The 22,949-nt window shown below is 47.3% G+C and overlaps 2 protein-coding genes across 3 annotated transcripts in view; both read left to right on the top strand.

Moving 5' to 3' along the window:
* The window catches only part of LOC139262294 (uncharacterized), a 39,818-nt gene extending 36,173 nt beyond the window's left edge, over nucleotides 1–3,645 (top strand). Inside the window, exon 8 of the mRNA XM_070877447.1 lies at nucleotides 3,302–3,645. Within this exon, the coding sequence (XP_070733548.1) occupies nucleotides 3,302–3,418 (117 nt within the window). The 3' untranslated portion in view covers nucleotides 3,419–3,645. The remainder of the gene's footprint in view (nucleotides 1–3,301) is intronic.
* An 18,785-nt stretch (nucleotides 3,646–22,430) lies between these two features.
* The window catches only part of baz1a (bromodomain adjacent to zinc finger domain, 1A), a 101,493-nt gene continuing 100,974 nt past the window's right edge, over nucleotides 22,431–22,949 (top strand). For both annotated transcript variants that reach the window (XM_070879069.1, XM_070879068.1), the window contains exon 1: nucleotides 22,431–22,658. The gene's annotated coding sequence lies outside the window, so the exon portion shown is untranslated. The remainder of the gene's footprint in view (nucleotides 22,659–22,949) is intronic.

Here is a 22,949-nt window from a genome sequence, read left to right as displayed (position 1 = left end):
ACCAGTCAGCCTAACATCTGTGGTTGGGAAAATGTTGGAGTCCATTATTAAAGAAGCAGTAGCAGGACATTTGGAAAAGCAAAATTCGGTCAGGCTGAGTCAGCATGGATTTATGAAGGGGAAGTCATGTTTGACAAATTTGCTGGAGTTCTTTGAGGATGTAACGAACAGGGTAGATAAAATGGAACCAGTGGATGTGGTGTATTTGGACTTCCAGAAGGCATTTGACAAGGTCCCACATAAAAAGGTTACTGCACAAGATAAAAGTTCACGGGGTTGGGGGTAATATATTAGCATGGATAGAGAATTAGCTAACTAACAGAAAACAGAGTCAGCATAAATGCCAACCAGAGAATGAACCAATCAGTAACTAGTGGGGTACCGCAGGGATCAGTGCTGAGACCCCAACTATTTACAATCTATATTAACCACTTGGAAGAAGGGACTGAGTGTAACGTAGCCAAATTTGCTGACGATACAAAGATGGGAGGAAAAGCAATGTGTGTGAGGAGGACACACAAAATCTGCAAAAGGACATAGACAGGCTAAATGAGTGAATAAAAATTTGACAGATGGAATATAATGTTGGAAAGTGTGAGGTCATACACTTTGGAAGAAAAAAATCAAAGAGCAAGTTATTATTTAAATGGAGAAAGATTGCAAAGTGCCACATGAAACACAAAAGGTTAGTATGCAGGTACAGCAAGTGATCAGGAAGGCCAGTGGTATCTTGGCCTTTATTGCAAAGGGGATGGAGTATAAAAGCAGGGAAGTCTTACTACAGCTATATAGGGTATTGGCGATGCCATACCTGGAATACTGCGTGCAGTTTTGGTTTCCATATTTACAAAAGGATATACTTGCTTTGGAGGCAGTTCAGAGAAATTTCACTCGGATGATTCCAGGGATGAGGGGTTTGACTTATGAGGAAAGGTTGAGTAGGTTGTGCCTCTACTCATTGGAATTCAGAAGAATGAGAGGTGATCTTATTGAAACGTATGAGATTGAGGGGGCTTGACCAGGTGGACAAAGAGAGGATGTTTCCACTGATGGGGGAGACTAGACCGAGAGGGCATGATCTTAAAATAAGGGGCCGCCCATTTAAAACAGAGATGAGAAGAAATTTCTTCTCTTAAAGGGTTATAAATCTGTGGAATTCACTGCCTCAGAGAGCTGTGGAAGCTGGGACATTGAATAAATTTAAGACAGAAATAGACAGTTTCTTAAACGATAAGGGGTTATGGGGAGCGGGCTGGGAAGTGGAGCTGAGTTCATTATCAGATCAGCCATGACCTTATTGAATGGCGGAGCAGGCTCGAGGGGCCATATGGCCTACTCCTGTTCCTATTTTTTATGTTGTTATATTTTTGCTGTATAACTAATCTGTTATATTCCGTCTTAAACTCTAATAAAACGCAATATACCCACCATATTTGTTTACAGTCTGTCCTGAGTATTAAAGTGACCATAGATAGCCTTAACTTGGCTATTTCTAACATTGATGGGTTCTTCATATATTGGGGCGAGAAATTAAATAGATTAACGCCACCTGTTAGTGCTGGCGAAGCGCAATACTGGGACACTAAAAGGTTATCGCCCGGATGCAGCGATATTTGTGCCAGTCGCCAACTTGTACAGTGTTTTAGCGGTGGCGCAAAAACTTAGCGCCAGTGAAAGCTGCGCCAATGAGACCGTGACGTCTGCGAATGTGCAACGCACCACTAGTGCCCCATGACAATATTGATTGTTTTTGCTGCATTTACCCTTTGACGCTAATCACGTCAGCAAAACCAAGCATTCAGAAATGGTATTGGTGCGGCGATATATAAGGCAATGAGCAACCGGGTCATTGGGAGGTCAGATTGATTGCTACCTTCCCAGAGATTGTTTTGAATACGTTCAAATTGTGAACATAGTTGCTTTGTTGCATTTCTCACAACTCTTGGACCTGCTGCTTTCACTTAGTCATGGGGGCTGTCCTGGCAATGCACCTTGCCATCCAGCATCTACTTTTAGGCGGCGGCTCCAGAGACATATCATGCCGAAGGGGCACAGGGGCGGGGGGGGGGGGGCCGCAGATGTCACAACAGAAGGCCTTACCCTCCCAGAGTTTTCCGGGAACAGTTCTCATATATTCACTTGTCCGAAGAGAAGTGCCTTAGAAAGCTACGATTCAGCAAGGAGGTGGTCACAGAGTTTTACCACCTGCTGCAGCAAGAGCTCGAGCCTTATATCAGAAGGACCACTTCGCTATCAGTGGCAGTTAAGGTCACAGTAGCTCTGAATTTCTACACTGGTGGCTACTTCTAGGCTACAGCAGGGGATATAGCAAACATTTCACAGTTCGCAGACCATTGCTACATCCGGCCAACAAAACATCAGTTACCTGTTGTCCGTCTAGAATTAGTAAGTTGCGTATTCATTTGATATGCAAATACTCATTGAAATTTCAATCCTCCAACCTTTAATAGGATTTGGTTGTAAGAGAGGGGAGAAAAAAATGCCAAGTAAGTTGGTCCAGGTTGCTCTTGTGCATCCCTTGGTGATTGTTTCAGAACAGCATCAGCAGAAGCTGCAGAACAGGTTGCCTGCTCCTCCCCTCCGCCAGAGGATTATGTGGGAAAACTAAAGAGGAGAATAAAAATTCTTCATAGCAGAATTAATACTATAATAATTAAGTTCTTTGGTGGCTGAACAGTCCAATACGAGAGCCACAGACTTTGTCACAGGTGGGACAGATAGTCGTTGAGGGAAGGGGTGGATGGCACTGGTTTGCCGCACATTCTCTCTGCTGTCTGCGCTTAATTTCTGCATGCTCTCGCCGTTTACCTTGTGTATCACAACAGATGCATTCGACCTCACCCAAAACCATGTGATCTCCTGGGAAAGGCAAAAAAAACAAGGCCAATTTGGGGTGACAAAATCTGGGAAATTCCTCTCTGAGGCAATAGTAACATTTGCAGGACAACTATTTTTAAGTGCCTTACAAAAACATTCTGAGCTGCCAGGTTTAATGTGTATATTTGATATGGATAGTATTGTGCAAATAGATCTTCACAGCTCTGTACATAATTAACTTATAAGACAGGAATTTCATTTTACAGACTGCATTTTGAAATACAAGGATATGGAATCAATACAATGTATATGATCGTTACAGCATTTCTCACTGGAATGAAATTAGTGCTGAAGATCTCCATGTGAGACCCGCTATATATGTTCCAACCCAATGTGTCAAATATTGGGTATCGAAACCTCATGGTGTATGATTATACCATTATTTTTGTTCTCTTTCCTACAGACTGGCATCCAGCTCAACCAGTGGGTTCAAGAAGTGCCACTAGATTATAATGTTTACTTGGGGAGAGAAACTGACGTGGATGCATTGAAACAACTCCATCTTTATGAAGTGCTGTAAAGACAGGGCATTCCTAAAGATGGCAGTAACATATTTTTAAATAACAACTGGTTAGCTTTACCTCAATACCTCTGAAACATCCAGCATTGGAACCACATGCCTTACTCATGAAAAGCCATGAAACTGAAGGACTGATACTGCAAATGACGAGGAACATGCACAAAGCTGGAGAAACAGTACAAGTTGAATTTGAATTTATTAAACGTATATTTGTCTTTTTCCTGGCAGTTTATAGTTACGTTACCTCTTTTTTTTTCCCCCTCTGCATTCTTCTTCTTTTCCTTTGCTTTTTTTGGTAAATCTTAAAGGGCATTTATGCAGACTAACAAGATTTTTTTTCTTGTGGTCTGCCTTTCTAGGCTCTCATGTCAATTAAAGTAACAAACGTGGAAGCCCTGCACCCTGGATTGGGCTTACCAGCCATCTGCTTAGTTTTTGTTACAACATAGAAACAGAGAAAATAGGTGCAGGAGTAGGCCATTCGGCCCTTCGAGCCTGCACCACCATTCAATAAGATCATGGCTGATCATTCCCTCAGTAATCCTTTCCTGCTTTCTCTCCATACTCCTTGATCCCTTTAGCCGTAAGGGCCATATCTAACTCCCTCTTGAATATATCCAATGAACTGGCATCAAAAACTCTCTGTGGCAGGGAATTCCACAGGTTAACAACTCTCTGAGTGAAGAAGTTTCTCCTCATCTCAGTCCTAAATGGCCGACCCCTTATCCTAAGACTATGGTTCTGGACTTCCCCAACATCGGGAACATTCTAACCTGTCCAGTCCCGTCAGAATCTTATACGTTTCTATGAGATCCCCTCTCATCCTTCTAAACTCCAGTGTATAAAGGCCCAGTTGATCCAGTCCCTCCTCAATATTCCAGGCCAGGCCTCACCAAGGCTCTGTACAACTGCAGTAAGACCTCCCTGCTCCTATACTCAAATCCCCTAGCTATGAAGGCCAATATGCCATTTGCCGCCTTCACCGCCTGCTGTACCTGCATGCCAACTTTCAGTGATTGATGAACCATGACACCCAGGTCTCATTGCACCTCCTCTTTTCCTAATCTGCCGCCATTCAGATAATTCTTCCTTCGTGTTTTTGCCACCAAAGTGGATAACCTCACATTTATCCACATTATACTGCATCTGCCCACTCGCCTAACCTGTCCAAATCACCCTGCTGCCTCTTAGCGTCCTCCTCACAGCTCACCTCGCCACCCAATTTAGTGTCATCTGCAAACTTGGAGATATTACACTCAATTCCTTCATCCAAATCATTAATATATATTGTAAAGAGCTGGAGTCCCAGCCCGGAGCCCTGCAGCACTCCACTCGTCACTGCCTCCCATTCCGAAAAGGACCCGTTATCCCAACTCTTTGCTTCCTGTCTGCCAATCAATTCTCTATCCACGCCAGTACATTACCCGTACATTATCCCCAATGCCATGGGCACATAGAATAATTTTTATTCACAGTGTCAGCCGTGGCTGAGTGGTGGCACTCCTGCCTCTGAATCAGAAGGTTGTGGATTCAAGTCCCACTCCAGAGACTTGAGCACAAGATCTAGGCTGAGAGAGTGCTACACTGTCAGAGGTCTGTCTTTCAGATGAGATATTAAATCGAGGTGCTCTCTCTGGTGGACGTCAAAGATCACATAGCACTATTTCAAAGAAAAGCAGGGGAGTTCTGCCCAATATTTGTCCCTCAACCAACATCACTAAAATAGATTATCTGGTCATTATCACATTGCTGTTCATGGGACTTTGCTGTGCGCAAATTGGTTGTCATGTTTCCTACATTCCAACAGTGACTACACTACAAAAAAAGTACTAAATTGCCTGTAAACGTGCTTTGGGATGTGCTGGAGTCAGGAAAGGTGCTATATAAATGCAAGTTTTTTCTTTATTCAAAGGAACCAGATTACATATAAAGACATATCATGAATTTCCTTTTGGTTCCTCTGTGGGGTAATTTTCTAAAATGGCTTTACACTGTAGAGAATGTATTTTACTGATTATCAACTTGCAAAGAAATAATGGTATGGAGCAATAATACCCATTGTATTTATTTAGCAAAAAACAATTGCTTGTGTTCCATGACAATTCCTCTTTTATGATTTAATTGTGTAATTATGAGTCAACATCCTATTCCGAGATGTGATTTTCTATCTTTTTCCGGATTAAAAAAAGATTTGCTACATTTGGACTTGAGTCGAGAGGTTAGGTTTAATTTATGTCTTTCCGGGAAGAAAAGTACATGCATTTTAATTGTACAAATCTAGAATGTTTCACTATAACCTGTATGTGAAATATTTTTTATCTTTTAATTCCTCAGCTTGGTTTTTTTCAACAACAAATCATTGGCTATTTTTTTGCACCTGGTGCTGTATACAGTAGTTGCCAATTGTATTTTAAATACATTGGGCTCAATGTTCCCCAGTGATTTGCACAGTTTTTTTGGCGTATGCCACTTTTTTGGGCGTAAGTTTAAAAAAATAAAGTTTCCCCAAGGATTATATGCCAGCTAACTCAGTTATGATTTTTTTAAGGTTAGTTTTTTTTGCGCCATCTGATGTCTGTGCCAGTTTTTGTCAATTATGGAAGTTTGCCCCCCAAAACATTCTCCTAGGTTGGCGTATGTGACCACTCCCGAAAAACCTTCTGGTGCATTAAGAAAAAGCAGCGCACATTGAAAAATCGGCGCAGAAATATACCATTGTTTTTCAGCCAGCGAAGTTTTGGAGGGAGTCAAGAAGATTTAATATGCACAATAAAGATGAAATTTGTTTACCTTATAACGCAGTAAATGGAAGTTTGATAGAATTCTCCAAGTTTTCATATTTTTTCAACTGACACGCCACCAGCGAACATCTGCAAACAGGGCTGGAGGGTCGGAGCATCGGCCGGCAGAATTGGTCCCGTGCCTGGACACTGGCTCTGTGCTCGGCTGTAAAAGAAGCGTGGGAGGGAGGTCGGGGGCTGTGGAAGGTGAACGGAAGACAGCAGGAGCCTGCACTACCCATCAAATCAAGCCCGGGTGGATGGGGGGGGCTGTGGAAGGCGATCAGAAGGCACATCAAGACTGCACTACGCATCAAATGTAACCCGGGGGGCTGGGGGCTTCCCGATCACAGCGCCTGTTCAGACTTAGGTGTGGTCCATACAGACCTGTGGGGAGAGAGAACAAAGAACTTTGTCCTGCCTGCCTGCCGTTTTGAGCTGCTTGCAAAGGTAAAATTTAAACATGGGAGCAATACTGACAATGCTTGTGCAAGCCTTTTGCATGATGGTGCTGCGGAGGAGACAATTGATTTGACGTCATCACATGAGGAACATCAGAGCCTGTAAGGTGATGGGCAGGAGGCCTTACCCACGTTGAGTATATCGAGACAGGCATTTGTACCTGCACCTGAGTGATGCAGGCTGTGTCAGAAGGCTGTATTTTCGCAAAGAAGCGTCGGGAGGAATGCTTTGTCAGTTGAATTGAAGGTTACAGCTGCACTTTCATTCTATGCATCCAAATCGTTCCAAGCTACAACTGGGGATGTGTGCGCCAGTTCTCAATATACAACACATGTCTGCATTTGCCGGTGACTGCTGTATTAAATGCCCGGAGGAATGACTACATAAAGTTCCCCATGACCGCCCAGGCAATGGGTCACAGTGCTGTGGACTTCTTCGGGATTGCTGGCTTCCCAAAGATACAGGGCTGCATTGATTGTACCCACATTGCCTTTCAAGCACCTTTGGAGGATTTTGCGATGTACAGGAACAGAAAAGGCTTCCATTCCGTTAATGTGCAGCTCGTGTGTGACAACATGCATCGCATCATGTCAGTTGATGCAAGATACCCTGGGAGCACCCATGATGCATTCATCCTATGCGAGTGCGTTATATCTACCATGTTTCAGCAGCAGCCAGAAGGGCAGAGCTGGCTACTGGGAGACAAAGGGTACGGCCTTGCCACCTGGCCCATGATGCCCCTACGTGTAACTCAGATGGAAGCTGACTGGGAATGCAACCTGTCGTACATTGCGAAGCGCAGCATAATTAAGAGGACCATTGGCATCTTGAAACAGCGTTTCCAATGCCTGGACCATTCTGGAGGCTATTTGCTTTATTCCCCTGAGATTGTTGGTCAGTTCACTGTTGTGTGCTGCATGCCACATAACTTTGCCATCATGAGGCAGCAGCAGATGGTCGTAGAAGGTCCACCTGAGGCAAGAGTGGCTGATGATAATGATGAGGAAGATGCGGATGACGAGGAGGACATGCAAGTACCTGAACCCGGGGCACAACGGTGGAGGATGGCGGGCCGTCGTGTCCCTTTAACGATTGCTCGAGCCTTGTGCCAGCAGTTCATCCATGAACGCTTTGCTGCCTGAAGGCTCAGCGGCAACTATCTCACATGGACCATGTTTACTGTTCGGACCTGTTCTGTAATGTGTTGTGTTAATGGAACAAATGATTCAGTTATAATTTAAAATATATTTTATTCAAAAGTTTAACAAATATTTGTTTGTACTTAACTTTAATAAACACTTTCTTGTATCAAACTTTAAAGTTTACAGTTATGATCACTTACAAACTCTAAGATCACTTAAAAACTTTAAACTTGTAAATTTACATAACTTACAAAAAACTTTCAAGTTGAGAACAGTTACAATAATAATAGCAGCAGCAAAGAAAAGCTCTCCTCCACCTTATTCTAAGACTGCCCGCTGCGCTTGGTCTTGTTGACTCCATCACCCTTGCCCACAGGCGGTAGGTAGCGCAGTGTTTCTCTGGTTGGTACCAAGCATTCTATTGAACATCACGGGTAATGCGCACTTTTTGATGGATGGGGGGCAGGCGGTAATGTGGAAGGGCCGACTTGGGCCTCTTAAGAGAGATCTGGGGATTGGAGTGGGAGTGGCAGTTGATTCTGTCAATGGCTGTGGGGTCTGGGCGTGTTCCCTTATTGCAGCAGCTGACTCCAAAATTCCCTCCCTCATGTGCCCTGACAGTGTCTCAGCTGCCTGTGACATGCCCTCCCTCATGTTGAGCAACAGTGTGTCAACTATCTGCAACATGTCCTCCCTCATGTTCACGGACAGCTTTCCCATTTCTCGTGAGTGTTGTTACTTCTCCTGTCAGTGCCGATATCTCATCACCCACCCCACTGATTGTGTCCAGGAGTGATCGGGTAAGATCAATGCTCCCCGCACTCATGTGAACCACATCTGTTAGATGCTGCACCTCAGGAGAGCGCGGTCGTGCTCTCCTTCCCCTCCTCACCCTGGCTGTGGCTCGCAGCATCCCACTGGGACCTGCAGCCTCGGACGGTGGGAAACCATGGAATGTCCCACCAACACTCAAACCACGAGTCAGGGAAGGGGCTAGCACCTCAATGGGCGGCATCTCCAACACCTCCAAAGTGAGTACAATAATGGGGACTTCATCCATCCCCGCACCCACCCCTCCCGCCATGCTCTTGGTCTGGAAGGTGGGATTGAAAGATGTTCTCTTCAGGCTCATCCTCGCCTGAATCTTCTGCATCGTCAGGGTTGGCCTCAAGTTCTGTAAAATATAACAGAACAGACAAATGGTTAGCAGCAGAGGAGGGGAGGGGAGGGGGGCGGGGTGGGTACCATGAGTAGGCACACATAGCACAGGCAGCAGGCTGATTTTGAATGACGATGAATGATAGCACATTGCATCAACCGAAGCATGGCTAGCCTGCGCAGGACTTAACATTTAGGAAAGCCAGACTCTGGAATTTGCAGGACTTACCCTCTGCTTTGAGTGTGGGCCCAGCTTGTGCAGTGGTGGTTGCTTTTTTCCAGGCAGGATCCATCAAAGCAGCGACCCTCTCTTCCAAGGGTGCAGTGGCTGCAGATTTGCCAGGCCACATCCTGTTCGAGTTCTTTCTCGTTTGTTGTGTCCCACTTTCCTCTGCAAAGATGAAATTATAATTTTTTTAGAGAGAGCATCTTTCTGCTGGGCGGGACATATACAGATGGTCACATTTACAATTGCAATTCCATTGAAAAATTAAAATATTACTTAGACTAAATACTTGACCAAGGTCCTGCCACTACTTTTTGCATTGGCCTCCAGACCTCGAGGTGGTCACCATTGCACAGTAATCTTCTACAAGTTGGTCCCAGCGTTTCTTTATTTCTTACGAGCAAAAACAATCTTTGTCCCCATTCAGGGCAACTTTTTTTGATTTTCTCCCATCCCCATCTCAAAGTGCAGATGGTTGCTGGGGTACAGGTCTACAGGTGGCGGTGGCTTTCCAGTACCTTGTGCACACGCCAATTCTTCTTTTATCAGCATAGTTAGTAAAAGACTAGGGGCTAGAACCTTCACTTTTTTTGCATGCTTAATGCTCACTTAACGCTGATTTTTCCGCTGAAATGACGTATCACGCCCATATATCGCCCATTTTGGCACAAAATAGAAACTGACGGGCATTTTTTGGAAACTTATCACCGAGCGTTACTTTCCCCATGTGCATAACGGTGAGAAAAAAATATTACCACCCGCCCACTTTTTTTTGGCCGAATCAGCAGAATGGGTGAAGTCAACTTTTAATATCGCCCAGCGTTACTTGCCCCACGGATTTCACGCTGAGATTCAATATTAACGCCCAGCCACTTTTTATTGTCGTAAGAGCATATTTACCGAAACTAGCGGCCATGAGATTGCCCAACGTCAATTTCAACACCTCGTACACATATCACCCACAATATCTCTCGCCCAAAAAAACGCCCACAAAAAGTGGAACTAACCGAAACTAATCACAGCTTTATGGACGTCATGTTCTAGATCACATGTCGCGTCCTTTAAAAGGCTGCTGTGCTTCAACCTCGGCAGAGTTCAGATGTACTCTGCAGGTCGTTGGAGTTGATGTGAACATCTGTAAAAACATCTTGAACATACTGTGATCGATTGGAATTGAAGAGGTGTCATCATCGGGACGTTCCTTGTTTGTGATCAATCGGTGGAAAACAGACAGCTACTGCAATGGGGCCTGTCCTTTCTCACCCTCTCTTGGTGACCAAATATATGCAGCAGACTTGACATCGCCGAAGGAACGCTCCACTGCATTATGTGCCCAATGTAAGACGTGACAGACAGATGAGGAGGGCCAGATGTTACACCTCCCGCAAATACAAGAAGCATTCTTACCTCGACTTGCCCGACACCACCTGCCTTCGTAGACTGCGTTTCCACAAAGAGGTTATTGTAGTGTATGTCGGCACCTTTAGTAATGACTCCACAAGGCAGGGTATGATACTTCAACTGTGTAGACCTGCAGTCCTTTATTTGCAGCTCCTGAGTGCCGACAACAAGCTGTGAGTTCCCTTTTATACTGGGTTACCTGCCGTGTGCAGGCAACCCCTAGGTCTCCAGCAGCAGCACCCTCTGGTGTACCGGTAAGGCGTGTGCAGTATAAGGGTACATTCAATGTGGCATAACTGTGTTACAGACATCACACAGTAAACAGGTATGCATACACATCAGTACTCCCCCCTGAGCATTTTTCATATCCTTATTGTCATGACCAGGGGAGGTGATCAGTGATGGGCTATGGGGGGTTGTGGTGAGGGTTGTGTGGTTGCCAGGTGTGACCCCTGTGCTTGAGGCTGGCCTCGTACGTTTCCCCTCCCTCACACACAAACCAAGTGGGTGTCACTGTTGTAGGATCCCTCGGGGAGGTAGCCACAGCAGCAGTGGGTGGTGTGTATACACTGTGATGTGGGTAGTTGTGGGGTGGTGAGCAGGGCCACTGGGTGGGCTCCTTGTCCACCAATTGGGATGAGCGTTAGGTCATCCCAGGGTTTGCCAGGGAAGCTGGAGGGTATTGGCCTCATGCTCCTGGTGTTGGCCCTGGTGGCCAGGGACTGTAGGGCTGGGCTGGTGCAGGTTGCCATCTGTGGTGGCTGGGCTGCCCATTGACCACTGTCTCTGTAGTGGGTCTGCTCCACTGGCTGTGTGTGTGTCCTGCAAGGGGCATCACATTCGTTCCAAAGGTCCAGGCTACATGGTCAGGTGGCCTGCTGGACCTGGGGGTCTCCCACAGGGGGATTCCATTGGCATCAGCATGGTCCCTGTAGGACCCAATGTCCTTTGGCAGTGTCCCACCGATATACATGACACCTTGGCTCTGATCACACATAGTCGAACCTGCATTATACATTCTAGCATTTGCATCACTTTTGGGTGTCCTGGTTTCAACACACATGGTTACATTAGGCATTTCACAATCTCTATCATTACTGTTAAGCATAGTAAACTTGTTCTTAACCTTACTAACACCTGCATTCATATCATTAGTCACAGTAGTTAAACCAGCATTACAATTCTTTGTTACATTGCATACATTTTCATACTTGCACCCTTTAATCGCATCTTTAGCTTTAAAGTCAGTGTACTCAAATAGTTGAAACTTCCCCTTTAAATTTCTTTGGTTACGGTCTCCTTTAAGGAAGCCTTCAAATCCGATTGGCCGCTCGGTGTCATGTGATGCTCCTCCATGCTCACTGGTGGCATGGCAGCGGCCATTTTGATTACAAGTATTTCTCCTTGTGCTGCTGGTGCTGCAGCTATTTCCTGGCGTTCCTGCAGGAGGGCTGTGGTGGTCTTTTCTTCCACAGGGCCACTTCGCCTGATGTGGACCCGGTTCATCCAATTCCTGTCCAGCAGCATGGGATCGTCACCGGTTACAATCCACAGGGGGAGTTTGTTCAACACGCCGCCCTGGGAGACCTGGACGTCTACACTGCCAACGATTTGGATTTTACCTTTGGTGTGGGTGAGCAGCTTTGCCTGGACAGGAGACAGTTTTGGTCGAGTGGCAGGATTCATCCAAATTTTTTCAAAGGTCATTTGGCTCATCACAGACTGGCTCGCCCCTGTGTCGATCTCCATGGAGACTGGGACCCCATCGATGTCCACTTCCATCATCCACGGAGAACTTCCGGTGGAGCAGGTAAAGATTCCACACTCCAGGGTTTGAGCAGCTTCATCTTCATCTGTGTCGGAGCCCCGGTGATCAGCCAACTCATCAGGGACACGGTGAGTACAGCCTTTTGTGCATATTCTCTGAAGGTACCCTTTCTCTTGCAGCCTTTGCATGCATAGTCTTTGTAGCAGCACTGGTGGGCCCTGTGGTTTCCTCCACAGTGCCAGCACGGGGCCATCCGGTTTGCCCCATGTGGCGGACTCAGGGTTGCGGGACTTGGGGCAGTATTTCTGCCTTCAGAAGTATCCATGCGGTGCACTGCGCTCATCGGTTTAAAGTCCTGGGTCAGTATTCGCCTGGAGTTGCTGGCCGAAACCATGTAGGTCTGGCTCACTTGAATTGCTTTCTGCAGGGTGACCATGATGTCAGCCGAGAGCAATTTGTGTTGGAGGCCTTCGTGGCCGATTCCGATGATAAATATGTCCCTTAGTGCTTCATTAAGGTGGTCGCCAAAATCATACGGTGCAGCTAGTCTTCTTAAGTGTGCAGCATACTTGGCAATTTCTTGGCCCTCAGGTTGCCGGTAAGTGTAGAACCGGTACCTGGCTGTGAGGATGCTTTCTTTCGGTTTTAGTTGTTCCTGTATGATTGTTACAAGTTGCTCATAGCTCTTGGTAGTTGTCTTCTCCGGGCTAGTAAGTCCCTGATGAGACCGTAGATGGTGGGCCCACAACTGCTAAGCAGGATGGCCCTGCGTTTGTTCGGTAGTGTAGCCGGTGTGTCCCCGTCCAGGTCGTTGGCTATAAAGAAGTGTTCCAATCTTTCCACAAAAGCGTCCCAATCTTCCCTCTCTGTAAATTGCTGAAGGTTGCTGAGCTTAGACATGTTGAGCGTGTAGTTCATGACATCGTATTCCCGTCACCAGTTGTAGTGTATGTAGGCACCTTTAGTAATGACTCCATGAGGCAGGGTATGATACTTAAACTGTGTAGACCCGTAGTCCTTTATTTGCAGCTCCTGAGTGCCGACAACAAGCTGTGAGTTCCCTTTTATACTGGGTTACCTGCCGTGTGCAGGCAACCCTTAGGTCTCCAGCAGCAGCACCCTCTGGTGTACCGGTAAGGTGTGTGCAGTATAAGGATACATTCAATGTGGCATAACAGTGTTACAAACATCACGCAGTAAACAGGTATGCATACACAACAGTTATCACTGAGGTATGCCAGCTGATAATGGCAGATCTGCAGCCTTCCAGCACCATCAGTACTGCACTGTCTGTTGAGGTCAAAGTCACCGCGGCACTGTCGTTCTACACCTTGGGTTCTTTTCAGGCCACAGCTGGCGACATTTGCGGACTTTCTCAGCATGCCACACATCGCTGCATTAGACATAAATCCCCGGGGCCTGATCGTCTGCATCCCAGAGTACTTAAGGAAGTGGCCCGAGAAATAGTGGATGCATTGGTGATCATTTTCCAACAGTCTATCGACTCTGGATCAGTTCCTATGGACTGGAGGGTAGCTAATGTAACACCACTTTTTAAAAAAGGAGGAAGAGAGAAAACGGGTAATTATAGACCGGTTAGCCTGACATCAGTAGTGGGGAAAATGTTGGAATCAATTATTAAAGATGTAATAGCAATGCATTTGGAAAGCAGTGACAGGATCGTTCCAAGTCAGCATGGATTTGTGAAAGGGAAATCATGCTACATGAATCTTCTGGAGTTTTTTGAGGATGTAACTAGCAGAGTGGACAAGGGAGAACCAGTGGATGTGGTGTATTTGGACTTTCAAAAGGCTTTTGACAAGGTCCCACACAAGAGATTGGTGTGCAAAATCAAAGCACATGGTATTAGGGGGTAATGTACTGGTGTGGATAGAGAACTGGTTGGCAGATAGGAAGCAGAGAGTCGGGATAAACGGGTCCTTTTCAGAATGGCAGGCAGTGTCTAGTCAAGTGCCGCAGGGCTCAGTGCTGGGACCCCAGCTCTTTTTAATATACATTAATGATCTAGATGAAGGAATTGAGTGTAATATCTCCAAGTTTGCAGATGACACCAAACTGGGTGGCGGTGTGAGCTGTGAGGAGGACGCTAAGAGGCTGCAGGGTGACTTGGACAGGTTAGGTGAATGGGCAAATGCTTGGCAGATGCAGTATATCGTGGATAAATGTGACGTTATCCACTTTGGGGGCAAAAACACGAAGGCAGAATATTATCTGAATGGTGGCAGATTAGGAAAAGGGGAGGTGCAACGAGACCTGGATGTCATGGTTCATCAGTCATTGAAAGTTGGCATGCAGGTACAGCAGGCGGCGAAGAAGGCAAATGGTATGTTGGCCTTCATAGCTAGGGGATTTGAGTATATGAGCAGGGAAGTCTTATTGCAGTTGTACAGGGCCTTGGTGAGACCTCACCTGGAATATTGTGTTCAGTTTTGGTCTCCTAATCTGAGGAAGAACGTTCTTGCTCTTGAGGGAGTGCAGCGAAGGTTCACCAGACTGATTCCAGGGATGGCAGGACTGACATATGAGGAGAGACTGGATCAACTGGGCCTTTATACACTTGAGTTTAGAAGAATGAGAGGGGATCTCATAGAAACGTATCAGATTTTGACGGGACTGGGCAAATTAGATGCGGGAAGAATGTTCCCGATATTGGGGAAGTTCAGAACCAGGGGACACAGTCTTAGGATAAGGGGTAGGCCATTTAGTACTGAGATGAGGAGAAACTTCTTCACTCAGAGAGTTGTTAACCTGTGGAATTCCCTGCCGCAGAGAGTTGTTGATGCCAGTTTATTGGATATATTCAAGAGGGAGTTAGATATGGCCCTTATGGCTAAAGGGATCAAGGGGTATGGAGAGAAAGCAGGAAAGGGGTACTGAGGAAATGATCAGCCATGATCTTATTGAATGATGGTGCAGGTTCGAAGGGCCGAATGGCCTACTCCTGCACCTATTTTCTATGTTTCTATGACAGGTCACTGAAGCCCTGTACCCACACAGGAAGGACTTGATCAGCTTCCCTATGACCAGGGAGGCACAGAGTGAGAGGGCTCTAGGGTTCTCCAGAATTGCAAACTTCCCCAAGGTGCAGGGAGTAATAGACTGTATGCACATCGCAATGCGGGCACCTTTTCAGGTTGCAGAGGTTTTCAGGAACCGCAAGGGATTCCACTCCCTGAATGTCCAATTGGTTGTCGACCACCAGCAAATTATACTGGCCATGAATGCTCAATTTACAGGCAGCATCCATGATGCTCACATCCTGCGTGAGAGCATTGTATCTGACTTGTTAAACAGTGAGCCACAAGGTCAATGCTGGATGCTTGGTGACAAAGGATATGGCCTCGCCACCTGGCTGACACCCACACCGTGGCCGAGAGGCTATAAAACGAGAGCCACAAAGCAACTCGCAATATCGTGGAGAAAACCTTTGGAGTGCTGAAGCAGCGCTTTAGATGCCTGGACCACTCCGGAGGCGAGCTCCAATACCACCCTGAGCAGGTAGCTCAATTTGTGGTGATGTGTTCCATGCTACACAACTTGGCTATCAGGAGGGGACAAGAATTGCCTGATGAGTCTGACAGTCCACCTAACCAGAGAGAGGAAGAGGAGGAGCAGGAAGTGGACGCTGACATCGGTCCAGACAATCAGGCTGACACTGAAGCCATGCCCCCATCCCCCTGTAGACCATATGAAAGGGCCCATGGTGGCATGATAACTGCAAGAGCATTATGTCAGGAGCTCATCAATGATCGCTTTGCCTGAAAGAATGTTGGTGTTATTTACAAGGCTGACACCCTGCTGGGTGTACAAGTCATACATCAATGGTGGGCATCACCTTGGTGACAGTTAAAGTTTAAGTTGATTGAAGTTAAGTGTAATTGTACCCTTTGATAAGGAATCACTAGCGTGTAATGGTGCAGCTATCTGAGCCAATGTGCTACAAAGTTTTGTGAAATAAAAAACATTTAAATCGAACATTAGTCTGAAATCATCAGTATTTCTGTACAAACCAACCCTCCCCCCGCCCCCCCCCCCCCACCTGCTTCCCCTCTCCACCTCTACCCCTTCCCCTCCTGATTCTAAGCCGCCTGGCTGAGGAGCTCCTCAGGCGATGCTTCATTGGGGGGGACAGCTGACACGCTGCTTGGACGGATATGGGAGAGGATGGTCCCGAGGTGGGAACATGCTCCGAGCCAGTAGCAAGATGTTGCAGCTAGCTCTCATGTGTGGTTGGCAATGGAGGTGCTTCATCACCTTGGGGTGCAGTGCGGCGCTCCGGGACCACTGGGAGCCCTCTGTCACCAGTGTTCCTGGCTACTAGCTCCAGGGACTCCTCCATTCCTTCCATGTTATATCTTATTTGTTGGACAAAAGCTCAGTGCCAACTATGTTCTTAGTGCTTAGTAGGCTTTTTGCTACTGGTGAATCTCCGTCGTGCCTCCCACAACAGCCAGACAAGCACACACCACAGCCACACACGCTTTCAGTGCCTCTGAGCTCCCTCTCTCTCTGTCTCTTCTGTGCATGCCATGATGACCTTTGACCTCCTGAATTGCAGAATCGAACATTGCCATGCCGTTGCTAAGGCGGCCACACTTTACGGCAGAAGGTCAAAAAAATGTAATGGTACCACCCATTTGATATCGCTCGTGGTAACACCCATTTTCAAAAATGGAAACCAGGTGTTTTGAGAATGGGTGAGAAGCCACCGATATGAAAACCCCTTTTTAACACCCACGCCGGAAATGACGCCCATTTTTGGGTGATAAGCACAAAAGTGGAGTTCTAACCCTAGGAAGTTATTCAAAATGTGGAGGGCATCACAGCTGAGCTCGATTCTGCCCCCAAGTAACACCTGTGCAATGCATTTCTCCTGCATTCACACATATGTATCTTTCAGGCAAGATCAAGGGATAGCAACCAGGAGCTGGATCTCTTGCTGCTTTTTGTTGTTTCCCTCACCCCTCTTCTCCTACATATCTCCCTCCCACCCTACAGTTCAATTGATGCTTATGCTGACAGAAGATAATTAAAGCAGACCAGGATTTAAACCCATCACCTTCTGCTCTATACATTTACTTTCTAGATTAGCATATGAAGAATAGCCACATGCGCAAGGTACTAGAGGGATTCCTGTGCAACTGTATCCCAACAAAGGGGAAGAGGGGTGAAATTTGCCCATAGCCACTGGTCATGAGGTGAGCTCAGACCAAGCCGTATTGAAAATGCATCATCCTTGCGAATCAACATAAAAATTAAATTTTTCATTGTAATGGCTCCTAAACAGAGATTTCAAAGTTCAGATGGCTAAGAAATGGATTACAGATTGTTTTTCCCTCTGAATTATGTAAGAGGAATTAACGTTGATACAAGATCTTTTTAATATTTACATGAAATCCTTGTTGATCTTGGCTAGTTTAAAATTAAGGTACTTGGAATATCCTCCTACATAGGTCATAGTTTAAAAAAAATAACATTATTTTTAATTAATTCTCAGGATGTGGGTGTCACTGACAAGGCCGGCATTTATTGCCCATCCCGAGCTGCCCTGTACAACCGAGTGGCTTGTGTGACTAGAGTCACGTATAGGCCAGACTTGGTAAGGACAGAAGGTTTCCTTCGTAAAGAACATTAATGAAGCTGTTGGGTTTTTATAACAATCCAACAGCTTCATGGTACCAGCTTTTTATTTCCAGATTTAAATGTTCAAACTGCTGGGAATTGAACTCATATTTTCTAGATTATTAGTTCAGGGCTCTGGATTATGTCCAGTAACATCATCATCATAGGTAGTCCCTCGGGATCGAGGAAAACTTGCTTCCACTCTTAACATGAGTTCCTAGGTGGCTGTACAGTCCAATCCTTACCAACAGATCCATTACGGATCCAATCCACGTCCGGACCGGGGTCAAACAGGGCTGCGTCAACGCCCCAACCCTCTTCTCAATCTTTCTCGCTGCCATGCTCCACCTCACAGTCAACAAGCTCACCGCTGGAATGGAACTAAACAACAGAACCAGGGGGAACCTGTTCAACCTTCGCTGTCTCCAGGCCAGGTCTAAGACCACCCCAACCTCTGTCGTCGAGCTACAATACGCGGATGACACCTGCATCTGCGCACATTCAGAGGCTGAACTCCAGGACATAGTCGACGTATTTACTGAGGCGTATGAAAGCATAGGCCTTACGCTAAACATTCGTAAGACCAAGATCCTCCACCAGCCTGTCCTCGCCGCACAGCACTGCCCCCAGTCATCAAGATCCACGGCGCAGCCCTGGACAACGTGGACCATTTCCCATACCTCGGGAGCCTCTTATCAACAAGAGCAGACATTGACGACGAGTTTCAACATCACTTCCAATGCGCCAGTGCAGCCTTCGGCTGCCTGAGGAAAAAAGTGTTTGAAGACCAGGCCCTCAAAACTGTCACCAAGCTCATGATCCACAGGGCTGTAGAAATACCTCCCCTCCTGTATGGCTCAGAGACATGGACCATGTACAGTAGACACCTCAAGTCGCTGGAGAAATACCACCAACAATGCCTCCGCAAGATCCTATAAATCCCCTGGGAGGACAGACGTATCAACATTAGCGTCCTCGACCAGGCCAACATCCCCAGCATTGAAGTACTGTCCACACTTGATCAGCTCCGCTGGGCAGGCCACATCGTTCGCATGCCAGACACGAGACTCGCAAAGTAAGTGCTCTACTCGGAACTCCTTCACGGCAAACGAGCCAAAGGTGGGCAGAGGAAACGTTACAAGGACACCTTGAAAGCCTCCCTGAAAAAGTGCAATGTCCTCACTGACACCTGGGAGTCCCTGGCCAAAGACCACCCTAAGTGGAGGAAGTGCATCCAGGAGGGCGCGGAGCACCTCGAGTCTCATCGCCGAGAGCATGCAGAAATCAAGCGCAGGCAGCGGAAAGAGCGTGCGACAAATCTGTCCCACCTACCCTTTCCCTCAACGACGATCTGTCCCATCTGAGACAGGGACTGTGGTTCTCGTATTGGACTGTTCAGCCACCTAAGGACTCATTTTTAAGAGTGGAAGCAAGTCTTCCTTGATTCCGAGGGACTGCCTATGATGATGATGATGTACACTCCAATACGAGAACCACAGACTCTGTCACAGGTGGGATAGTCGTTGAGGGAAGGGGTGGGTGGGACTGGGTTGCCGCACACACTTTCCGCTGCCTGTGCTTGATTTCTCCATGCTCTCGGTGACGAGACTCGAGTTGCTCAGCACCCTCCCGGATGCACTTCCTCCACTTAGGGTGGTCTTTGACCAGGGACTCCCAGATGTCAAGTGGGGATCTTGCACTTTATCGGGGAGACTTTGAGGGTGCCCTTGTAACGTTTCCGCTGCCCATCTTTGGCTCGTTTGTCGTGAAGGAGTTCCGAGTAGAGCGCTTGCTTTGGGAGTCTCGTGTCTGGCATGCGAACTATGTGGCCTGCCCAGCAGAGCAGATCAAGTGTGGTCAGTGCCTCAATGCTGGGGATGTTGGCCTGGTCGAGGACGCTAATGTTGGTGCGTCTGTCCTCCCAAGGGATTTGTAGGATCTTGCAGAGACATCGTTGGTGGTATTTCTCCAGCGACTTGAGGTGTCTGCTGTACATGGTCCATGTTTCTGAGCCATTCAGGAGGGCAGGTATTATTACAGCCCTGTAGACCATGAGTTTGGTGGTAGATTTGAGGGCCTGGTCTTCAAACACTCTTTTCCTCAGGTGGCCGAAGGCTGCACTGGCGCACTAGAGGCGGTGTTGGATCTCGTCGTCAATGCCTGCTCTTGTTGATAGGAGGCTCCTGAGATATAGGAAGTGGTCCACGTTTTCCAGTAACATAATCACTACACTACCATACCTGGCTGTCCAGTAACTATGTACTACAGAGTTCTACTATTAGAAATGTGGGTACTCATGAGTTTGTTTATTAGCTATTTTATCTCACCACACATACGCCCTCCTATATGGCTCAGAGACATGGACTATATACAGCAGGCACCTCAAAACACTGGAGAAGTACCACCAACGCTGCCTCTTCAAGATCCTGCAAATCCATTGACAGAATAGGTGCACCAACGTCGGTGGTCTCGCTCAGGCCAACATCCCCAGCATCGAAGCATTGACCACGCTCGACCAACTCCGTTGGACGGGCCACATCGTCCACATGCCTGACACAAGATTCCCAAAACAAGCACTCGACTCGGAGCTTCAACACGGCAAGCTAGCCCCAGGTGGGCAGAGGAAACGCTTCAAGGACACCCTCAAAGCTTCCTTGAAAAAGTGCAACATTCTCACCAATACCTGGGAATCCCTGGCCGAAGACCGCCCTAAGTGGAGGAAAAGCATCCGGGAAGGCGCTGAACACCTTGAGTCTCTTCGCCAAGAGCAAGCTGAAGGCAAGCGTAAACAGTGGAAGCAGCGCACAGCAACCCAGGCACCCCACCCACTCGTTCCTTCAACCACCGTCTGCCCCACCTGTGACAGAGACTGTAGATCTCGCTTTGGACTCCCTGCAGATCAAAACAAGTTCCTGGCTTTAACCAGGAGCAGGTTTTTGAACTAAAGGGAGCAATTTCCCCAAAGGGCCATTCTCACAACTTGGAGAAGGTGCTGTTATTTAAACTGAAAATATCATTAACAGTCTTGACAGCAGGCAGCACAAGAGCGAGCTACTGGTGTGACAGAGAGCTGTTACAGGTCACTGATCGCATTAACATTAGAAATCCTATTGGAGAACAATTTAGTAGCCTATGGCTGGAGTTCATGAAGGTATGGATGAACAAGTATGCATTCTCTTGAAATTGGCCTTTTAAAAATGATATACACACACATTTGCATAGTATAGCTGAATCCCAGATCATATGTTCACAATTGTCCATGGGAGCATTGAAAGAAAAACTTGCAATTATACACTGCCTTTCACAACCTCAGGATGTCCCAAAGGGACCTTGTAGGGTAGTCACTATTGTAATGTAGGAAACATGGTAGTCAATTTGCACGTAGCAAGGTGTTACAACCAGCAATGAGATAATGACCAATTCTCGGTTTTAATGGTGTTGATTGAGGGATAGGGCCTTGCTCTGTCAAGCCTGTGTCATGGCTGGTGTCCAACGGCCACCCTACATTAAAAGAATTCATGCACAGGCATCTTCCACTGTTTAAAATGAGTTCATCAGTCACCTGAGTACTCATTTTTAGTGTGGAAGCAAGTCATCCTTGACCCGAGGGACTGCCTATGATGATGACGATGAAATTTTCCAAGACAATGGAGAGAATTCTTCTGCTTTTCTTTGAATAGTGCAATGAGACATTTTACGTTCACCTGAGATGGCAGACAGGGACTCAGTTTAACGTCTCTTCAGAAAGACCACACCTCCGACAGTTAAGTATCAGCCTGGATTATGTAGCCAAGTATTTGGAGTGGGACTTGAACCCACAACCTTCTGAGGGTGCTCCGACTGAGCTACAGCTTGGCTGCTTCTCTGAGCAAACACTGATTTATATTACGACCAGAACTGTACCAATAATACAATATTGCTGTAACTTGATAACAGCGTAAGTTACTGATTATCCGATAAGCTTTTGTGTTCCAAATCCTTTCCACTGGTTGCGCGAGTTCAGCACAAGGCACAACCCCACAGAAGATGCAAAAAGCGTCACTCATTCTCCCCGTACCGATAGCAGCTTGAAAGGAAAAGTAACGATTAAAACTGGAATGGGATTTGTCGCAGTAGAAAAGCACCAAGTGGCAACGGCTCAAATTCCGTATTACAAAGACCAACAAGTGTGTAGTTGGGGGTTGGGGGAGCACAAAATGAGCAGCGTGTAAATGCTGCCGACTGCCGGAGTGCGCGTGCGTACACACCAGCAGCCAAGCCGAGCCGCACGCGGTGTCACAGCATGAGACAGCGAGCAGCCGGCGGCGCGCGCCGCTCCGTTCCTTCCTGTGTTCAGTTAAACGATTGGGCGTGAGCCAATGGGAAGCGAGGTGTTGAGTTGCGGGTTCTGCCTCTTGTGACGTTGGGCGCGGGCGGCCTCCCTCGAGGGAGGGCAGAGAGCGAGAGGCGGCAGAGGCTGGCGCTCGGCGGCTCAGTAAGGAAGGAAGAAAGGAAGAGGAAGCGACCGAGCCGCTACAACGGGCTGATAGAGGAGGGAGCGACCGCCCGCCGGGGAGCAGCAAGGGTGGGGGTGGAGAGAGACACCGCAACACTCTTCGAACTCAGGGGAAAGGGGCAATAAGCAGCCGAGCAACATCCAGCACCGCTTACTACACACCAGGTAAAGCGGGCTGGTCTCCTGCCGCAACTTTGGCGGCTTGTTCCGCGTTTGGGACGCCGGGCGGGCCAGGGAAAGACGACAAACCGGGAGCCGAGGCAGCCGGTGTCGCTGCCGAGCACATTGTCGGCCTCGCTTCACTCGTGTTGCCGGCAGCGGTCTCCGCGGACGGCTGTTTCTCGCGATGTGAAAGCCGATGGGACGGTGGCGAGGATGAAGTTTTAGGGTGAAGTTTTTTTTTGGGTGGGGGCGATTGAACGGGGTGACCGCTCTCCGGCTCCAGCCTCGGGCGTT

This window comes from Pristiophorus japonicus, chromosome 4 (assembly GCF_044704955.1).
Source record: "Pristiophorus japonicus isolate sPriJap1 chromosome 4, sPriJap1.hap1, whole genome shotgun sequence".
Taxonomy (NCBI): domain Eukaryota; kingdom Metazoa; phylum Chordata; class Chondrichthyes; family Pristiophoridae; genus Pristiophorus; species Pristiophorus japonicus.
Note: the sequence above shows the minus strand (reverse complement) of the source record. Positions and strands in the feature narration are given on the sequence as shown.